The sequence below is a fragment of the Protobothrops mucrosquamatus genome, unplaced genomic scaffold (genome assembly GCF_001527695.2).
Source record: "Protobothrops mucrosquamatus isolate PMUCROS unplaced genomic scaffold, P.Mucros_1.0 scaffold_296, whole genome shotgun sequence".
Taxonomy (NCBI): Eukaryota; Metazoa; Chordata; class Lepidosauria; order Squamata; family Viperidae; genus Protobothrops; species Protobothrops mucrosquamatus.
In genome coordinates, this window is record NW_015386372.1 from 129,016 (window position 1) to 138,004 (window position 8,989).

The following is an 8,989-nucleotide window of genomic DNA, read 5'->3' on the forward strand; positions in this document are numbered from 1 at the left end:
AAAATAATGGCTCAAATATATACGAACCAAAGAAGACATTAACAAACCATAATTTATACAACATTCTAAGAAAAAACAGATTACTATGAAGTGCAAACTTTACCTATAAGTGTAAATGGGAGATTTCTCTTTCAATCTCCTCCCGTTGCCCCTTTCACAAATAGTAAAGGGAAAAGAATTACCCTATAAATAAGCATCTCTTGCAACACCAATCAAGACGACTAACTTCCGTCCCTTTCCAAGGCGCATGCTCAGTCAGTGCAGGAACCGTTATCATTAAACTTTAATTCATTCAACTTCAAACGCCCGAATCGCCTGGAGGACTACATTACCCACAAACCATTGCAAAGCGGCGACATTCAAGCGCATTACCCTGAGTCTTCTTTCGTCACTTGACGCAGAGGGTGGGAAACGCCGTTGCGTCAGCACGTCTACTGGCCTCTGCACCGCTGCCCCTCCTTCTCCTTCCCATCTCCAGAACGTTGCTGTGGTAGCGCCTCGGCGCCATGTTAGGAGGCCGGAGGGGAAGAGGAAGAATTAGAAGCGGCGGCAGCAACAACAGCAGCAACTAGCAGGCCTAGCGAGAGGTTCTTTACCCTCTCTGGGAGGGCCCCAGCCAGGCCCATATCATGCTCACGGGGCCCGTTTGTCAGGGGCGGAAAGAGTGACTGTTCCAGAGAAGAAGAGACGGCGTTTAACCATAGCCGGAGAGACGATGCCGTTGTAAGTTGAGGCCCGCCAAAGGAGGGAGAGGGGCTGTCTCGGGCATACTCGTGAGGCCTCGCAGGAGCCTTGGGAGGCAACCTGAGTGAGCGCTTCCGGGCCGTGGCGAGTTCGCGGCCATTCGGCCGGCCGGCCGGCTTTCTTCTCGTGTCCACATTTCAGCCTCCCTTTTCTTTGGTCGCGAACTCACGCCGGCCTTTTAACTGCATCTTATTAGGCCGGACGGCATCTTCCCTCAGCCGAATCCATTTCCTCTTGCACAAGAGATGGAATCGGGCCGGGAGTCTCATTGAATCTCTCGTTTTTCCTTCTCCCCTCTTGCGACTTAACCGCACAACTTTGGGAGTCGGGATGGCTGGCGCTTCCTAGTCGCTGGCCCGGGCCTCGGCCCCAGAACAGAGGCAGCGACCCCGTTCCCTGCGCCGTTGGTGGCACTCAAGTGGCGGGTTGTTGCCCCGACTCACGTGGTGTCTGAAGCCGTTCCTCTGGGGACTGACTGGGAGGAGGGCGTCTGGGTACAAAGCTCTTGGGTGGCTTGGTCTTGTGGCGACCCGGACGTTCCGGGCATCCATGCTGCCTTCTTGGCTGGATTGGGCTGCTTGTTGTGACTCCGCGGGTGCTTGGCACCATCTCCGCCGCTTATGAAAGTTGCTCGCGGATTGCAACCCATCCATTTCCCTTAATGCAAGAAACATTCGGCAAGGGGGATTTTAATGTTATCTCTTAAGGAACGTTGGCGTACAGCTTCCCGTAACGTAGATCCTTACATTGAATTGTATGTGGTATTGAAGAATGGCAACTTACTCCTACCCCATCCTCTTTCCTCGCTTACTTCTGGCCTCAGACTACAGGCTTTCTGTAAATGTTGTAGTTTTGTTTTCCTCTATGGTGATATTTGTAACGTTTTGGTACGTTTAGGAATATTAAGATTGGAAAGCGCAACAACTTAAAACGAGTTGATTGGCATGAGCATTTTCTTCGGGCTACTTTTTTAAAGTAGTTTCCAAAGCAAGAATACTTTTGCTATCTTCTGTACTTGAAATACATACAGATGTACAAACTGTAATACTCATGTATGCTCGTAGAGCAGTGGTTCTCAACCTTTTTAATGCCGCGACCCCAACCGGTCGTAAATCGACTAAACTGGTTGTAAGTCGAGGACTACCCAACCGGTCGTAAGTCGAGGACTTTCCCTGCCCGGGAGCGCCGCACATGCGTGGTTCCGCACCCTGCGCCGGCCGAGGCGTAGCTGGTAAGCGGCAGAGACGGAGCAGGCCGACCACCAGCTGGCCCAGCCCAAGGGAGGTAAGGCACCCGCCGGAAAAGGGGGGAAAATGGCGGACAAAAAAAATGGCGGACAAAAAAGGCGGTCAGCCTTGCTTGGCGACCCCCATGAAATGGTCGATCGACCCCAAATGGGGTCCCGACCCACAGGTTGAGAACCACTGTCGTAGAGCCTGTGTAAAAATAGCATTAGGAAACAATTGCTATGATTTTTTTAATGAATATTTTGCAACAATTTAAATTGCAGTTGCAATTTAAATTCAGTACTTCAGACTGAATTTTTTTAAAAAAGTACATTGGAATGCCTTTGGTTGAGCACCTGCCATCTGTATGTATGAAGCTTCTTAAAGTAGCTTTAAGTTGTTGCAGATAAATGCTCTGCTTGGGTCTCCATGCATTCCAAAACATCTTTTTGGGAGCAAATTCAGAAGACTGACTTTGAGTTAAGGAAAGTATCACAGTTATGACTAAAACTCTTGTTAGGTTTACTGACAAATAACTGAAATTAGCTTGCTCTGTAAAGGTGGAAGAATTTGTCAATATCATTTCATTTTCTTACTGAGCATTCCAAAATCTTCTATTTTTCCAAGTATAAAAGAGGTTATAACAAATAATGAATAATAATTTGTGAAATAAATATAGCGGAGCCTGTAATATAACGTGCTCAACTATTCATTCATGGGCAATTAAAAAGGAAATGATTGTGAGCCATGGGTTATGGTTCACCATTTCTGTTGGTTTTTATCATTATCATGTTTATATTGGCAGGCTGGCTAATACTTCCTGTATCTTTTTAATGTTTTGATAATTTTGTTTAGGCTAATGGGCCGGTCATGGTTCCATATGAAATTGGATAACTGAAATCTTTTCCAGCGTCACTCAGGATAGCAGAGATGCTGCAGTTGGAATGGCCCAATATCAGAGCTACTTCTTTCCCATCTCTTTGCCTGGATGCCAGAAGAAGAAAGTAATTGTAGTGAACTTCCATCTCTGTGGTTTGGGTTACATGCAATACTCTCATTCATTCATATAGGATTTGTGGTTATTCTCTAGTAAATGGGAAATTTATCTCCTTAATAACTGGAGATATGGACGAATCTTTTGCTCGGGGCCTTTATCTAATTTATTTGCTGTCCATGTCACAGTTAAAGACAATGCTTTACATTGGACCTGGGCATTTTGCAATCTATGGGTTGTGTGTAGTCCCTGTCCATTTTACAGCATCAGTGTTGGGCAGGGTGGTGGCAGCATTGGGGGTGGGGGGCAGCAGGGGCAGTCCTCTACAACAGTCTCAGTTTCTCATGTGGCTCCTTGAAAAATTAATTGCCCAGCCCTGTTTTCCATGTTTCAAGCTAGAAATTTTTAATAATTATAACTGCCAGCTAATTTAGAAAACTAATCGTATAAAAGTGGGATTTGATGATGGCTTAGTAGCTTGTAAATAGATGTGTCATTTATATAACGTAAGAGTTTTTGCATTATTGTGATGACATATTAGTATTATAAACCAACTCAAAGGCAGAATTCGTATGATATCATTTTGGAAATCCTGAAGATGCCTTACTCTCTCTCTCTCTCTTCAGTAATAGATGGACTGTCACCAAAATTAATCATTAATACAAGGTTGCGCTTAAGTTATTTTTAGTATGTGGTTTCTTAAAATCACATCTTCCTTTCCCCAATTATTGGATATGATATTACATGTATCGTGGTGATAAGTTTGTTACCCAGTTTTTTTTTAAAAAAGAAGACAGTGAAAGATTGGAAGATTTCCCCTCTTTCTTTTCTCCAGAGCAATGTATTTCATTTCTTAAAATAATTGTTTAATTTTATTTATTTTAATAATTTCATTTTCAAAATTATTTGGGGCAAATATAGCCTTCAATGGCGAATGCACATTCCCCATGAATTGTGGCATTTTTAGAAATACTTATTTTAGGAAAAGAATGACAGCTATTATTATACATTTTTCTAAATATTAATGTTTATAACAGTAATAATTATTGGAGAAAAAAGAAAAACTTAATTGGGGTTTTATTTTTCCTATTGAAGCATCTCTAAATTTAGGAGAATGGCTGTTTCTTAAACTGGAACCCTGCATTCAGTACTGAAAGTCTTTCACTTACTGCAAAATTTGTTATCCTACCTAGTGTGGGAGAAAAAAACTTGCCCGCAAATTTCAGCCTTTGTCTTGCCTTAATATACAGATGTTAATTTACTTCTCTTTTTGTGAACTCTGGGTAATAGCCATAGCTACATAACATCTCCTTTATTTATTTATTAGATTTATATTTTCCCTTAATTTTATACAGCTCCGGTCAGTGTATCCTTTTATTTTTTCCATCACAATAACCTTGAGTTGTGGGTTGGATTTAGAGAAAGATTTCTCCGAGATCACCCAGTTTGCTTCCATGCTTAAGAGAGAACTCACAGTATCCTGGGTTTGGTCCAGCATCTTAACTATATTCCAAACTGGCTCTTATGGGACCACAAAGAATAGGTAGCCTGTACAATAAAGGAAACTAGCAACAAAACATTTTAGCCTTCCACTGTCTATAGCTGTGGAAATGATAACCAATGTCCAGGTTGCTTTGGTAGGTAATTAATAGTCCTTCTTTCCTGTTCCCCACGCTTCCTCTGAAAGGGGGTAGGAGGCTCTGAAACAATTAAACCAATTGAGCCCTTTACATTTTGAAGAGGAAGGGATCACCATTTTTCTCCAAAATAGTTTCTAAAGAATGCCATATACAAGATAGATGCCATTCTTCCACAGAGACAGGAAAAGCAAATTATTCCACTGTTGACAACAGATTTGTAGATCTTAGAAATGTTGATCCAAGGTTTCGGCTTAGCATTCATTAGGTTTCTTCACTTAATTCTTCCCTTAGATCCTACCAAAAAGAAAAAGAAACAGATCATAGGCATGTTTCCTTAAAAGAAGGCAAGCACACTAGTGTCATTAGTTGGGAAGTATTCAGACTCCTGTTCAAACTATAGCTCTAAAAAAGAACAAGGGCCAGCTAAAATTTAAAATTTATAAACTGAAACAACACTGTTGATGCTGCATGGTAATACTGAGATCCAGAAAGGAGATGAATTAGCATTCCTCACTTGTAGAAGGCATACTTACATATCCCCGTTAATCTGACCTGAAAAAAATCCTGGGTAAGTTGTAGAGGTATTTGCCAATCACAATAAAGAAAAATATTATCTCAGATGGTGCTTCTTTACAGCAATGGCCCCCAGCCTTTTGGGCAGTGAACTGGTTCCATGAAGAGAGATTTTTCTGCAGACCAGAGGGGCGTGATTTTTGTGTGTTACCTGCATCTGGTGGATGTAGCTTCACTTGTTTGCACGGCCCTGTTTCTGGCATGTCATAGACTGGTGCCAGTCCACGAACCAGGGGATGGAGCTCTCTGTTCTACAGCATTATTGGAATGTTAAACATTTATGGTCTTCTACTAATCCAGCTTCAGTGTGGAGTGTCTTGCCTAAGTGGAGAATCTCAGAAAGTCTGGCTAACTAGTGAAGTAAAGTGAAGCACTGCTTTCTTGGAAATGAGAGCAGCTTGCGTCATCAGATAATCGCCCGGCCACCCTCTTCAGGGTGACCCGCTCTCTCCTTCAGTTGAGGGGGGGAGGGGATTCCCTGGAGGGGAGGGCCGAGGATTTTGCTCAATATCTGTATGACAAAGTCGCTCGGATTCGAGAAGGTCTTGACTCTGACTGGGTGGCCCCGGGGGAGGAGACAGGAGCAAGTCTTGAGACNGTCAGCCTTGCTTGGCGACCCCCATGAAATGGTCGATCGACCCCAAATGGGGTCCCGACCCACAGGTTGAGAACCACTGTCGTAGAGCCTGTGTAAAAATAGCATTAGGAAACAATTGCTATGATTTTTTTAATGAATATTTTGCAACAATTTAAATTGCAGTTGCAATTTAAATTCAGTACTTCAGACTGAATTTTTTAAAAAAAGTACATTGGAATGCTTTTGGTTGAGCACCTGCCATCTGTATGTATGGAGCTTCTTAAAGCAGCTTTAAGTTGTTGCAGATAAATGCTCTGCTTGCTCTCCATGCATTCCAAAGCATCTTTTTGGGAGCAAAGTCAGAAGACTGACTTTGAGTTAAGGAAAGTATCACAGTTATGACTAAAACTCTTGTTAGGTTTACTGAAAAATAACTGAAATTAGCTTGCTCTGTAAAGGTGGAAGAATTTGTCAATATCATTTCATTTTCTTACTGAGCATTCCAAAATCTTCTATTTTTCCAAGTATAAAAGAGGTTATAACAAATAATGAATAATAATTTGTGAAATAAATATAGCGGAGCCTGTAATATAACGTGCTCAACTATTCATTCATGGGCAATTAAAAAGGAAATGATTGTGAGCCATGGGTTATGGTTCACCATTTCTGTTGGTTTTTATCATTATTTTTATATTGGCAGGCTGGCTGATACTTCCTGTATCTTTTTAATGTTTTGATAATTTTGTTTAGGCTAATGGGCCGGTCATGGTTCCATATGAAATTGGATAACTGAAATCTTTTCCAGTGTCACTCAGGATAGCAGAGATGCTGCAGTTGGAATGGCCCAATATCAGAGCTACTTCTTTCCCATCTCTTTGCCTGGATGCCAGAAGAAGAAATTAATTGTAGTGAACTTCCATCTCTGTGGTTTGGGTTACATGCAATACTCTCATTCATTCATATAGGATTTGTGGTTATTCTCTAGTAAATGGGAAATTTATCTCCTTAATAACTGGAGATATGGACGAATCTTTTGCTCAGAGCCTTTATCTAATTTATTTGCTGCCCATGTCACAGTTAAAGACAATGCTTTACATTGGACCTGGGCATTTTGCAATCTATGGGCTGTGTGTAGTCCCTGTCCATTTTACGGCATCAGTGTTGGGCAGGGTGGTGGCAGCATTGGGGGTGGGGGGCAGCAGGGGCAGTCCTCCACAACAGTCTCAGTTTCTCATGTGGCTCCTTGAAAAATTAATTGCCCAGTCCTGTTTTACATGTTTCAAGCTAGAAATTTTTAATAATTATAACTGCCAGCTAATTTAGAAAACTAATCGGTATGAAAGTGGGATTTGATGATGGCTTAGTAGCTTGTAAATAGATGTGTCATTTATATAACATAAGAGTTTTTGCATTATTGTGATGACATCATATAAGTATTATAAACCAACTCAAAGGCAGAATTCATATGATATCATTTTGGAAATCCTGAAGATGCCTTACTCTCTCTCTCTTCAGTAATAGATGGACTGTCACCAAAATGGCTGTTTCTTAAACTGGAACCCTGCATTCAGTACTGAAAGTCTTTCACTTACTGCAAAATTTGTTATCCTACCTAGTGTGGGAGAAAAAAACTTGCCCCCAAATTTCAGCCTTGTCTTGCCTTAATATACAGATGCTGCAGAGAACTCCACATTGCTTCATAACTTTTTGGTAGCCTTTTAACTTTATTTTTAAACTCCAGATCTATCTGTTCCAAGGTTGGAAATCCTAGAGTTCTTTAGTATATCAAAAGCCATTGCCATACTAGGAAATAACAATCTGGTAGTAAGGCCTTCAGGTATGTTAATTTACTTCTCTTTTTGTGAACTCTGGGTAATAGCCATAGCTACATAACATCTCCTTTATTTATTTATTAGATTTATATTTTCCCTTAATTTTATACAGCTCCAGTCAGTGTATGCTTTTATTTTTTCCATCACAATAACCTTGAGTTGTGGGTTGGATTTAGAGAAAGATTTCTCCAAGATCACCCAGTTTGCTTCCATGCTTAAGAGAGAACTCACAGTATCCTGGGTTTTGGTCCAGCATCTTAACTATATTCCAAACTGGCTCTTATGGGACCACAAAGAGTAGGTAGCCTGTACAATAAAGGAAACTAGCAACAAAACATTTTAGCCTTCCACTGTCTATAGCTGTGGAAATGATAACCAATGTCCAGGTTGCTTTGGTAGGTAATTAATAGTCCTTCTTTCCTGTTCCCCACGCTTCCTCTGAAAGGGGGTAGGAGGCTCTGAAACAATTAAACCAATTGAGCCCTTTACATTTTGAAGAGGAAGGGATCACCATTTTTCTCTAAAATAGTTTCTAAATAATGCCATATACAAGATAGATGCCATTCTTCCACAGAGACAGGAAAAGCAAATTATTCCACTGTTGACAACAGATTTGTAGATCTTAGAAATGTTGATCCAAGGTTTCAGCTTGGCATTCATTAGGTTTCTTCACTTAATTCTTCCCTTAGATCCTACCAAAAAGAAAAAGAAACAGATCATAGGCATGTTTCCTTAAAAGAAGGCAGGCACACTAGTGTCATTAGTTGGGAAGTATTCAGACTCCTGTTCAAACTATAGCTCTAAAAAAGAACAAGGGCCAGCTAAAATTTAAAATTTTCACCTAAAATTTATAAACTGAAACAACACTGTTGATGCTGCATGGCAATACTGAGATCCAGAAAGGAGATGAATTAGCATTCCTCACTTGTAGAAGGCATACTTACATATCCCCGTTCATCTGGCCTGAAAAAATTCCTGGGTAAAAAAAAAAGTATGTTAGCAGTATAAATATTCCTTTTGAACTAACTTTAGTCCCTATGAGTATTGATAAAGGTGGTCCTGGCCCATTGTGACTTGTTCAGATCCCAAGGCATATATATCTATATCTATATATCTATATATATCTTTGACTGTACAAAGGAAATCTCGTTTATGGTAGTCCTTTAGTCTAGTCACCTGAAAGATAATAATTATATATAGTTGGCATTCTCTCCTAAGGTTGGACTTCCGGGCCGCTCCCCCTCGCCACAGGGAGACGGAACCACCTAGATGGTTCCGTCCCAGGCGACTGATGGACCCTGAGAGGTTCCTGATGGAGCTTGGGCCATATCCGGAGGATCTAGTCCACGACTCGGCGGAAAATCAGGCGGCGGCCTGGGAGACAACTGCCGCCGCAGCATTGG

At 41.3% G+C, this 8,989-nt stretch overlaps 1 protein-coding gene across 1 annotated transcript in view; it reads left to right on the forward strand.

Annotated features, from left to right (window-relative positions):
• Positions 1-461: 461 nt before the first annotated feature.
• The window catches only part of PAPOLA (poly(A) polymerase alpha), a 52,793-nt gene continuing 44,265 nt past the window's right edge, over positions 462-8,989 (forward strand). The window contains exon 1 of the mRNA XM_015832050.1: positions 462-723. Coding sequence (XP_015687536.1) covers positions 716-723 — 8 coding nt within the window. The 5' untranslated portion in view covers positions 462-715. The remainder of the gene's footprint in view (positions 724-8,989) is intronic.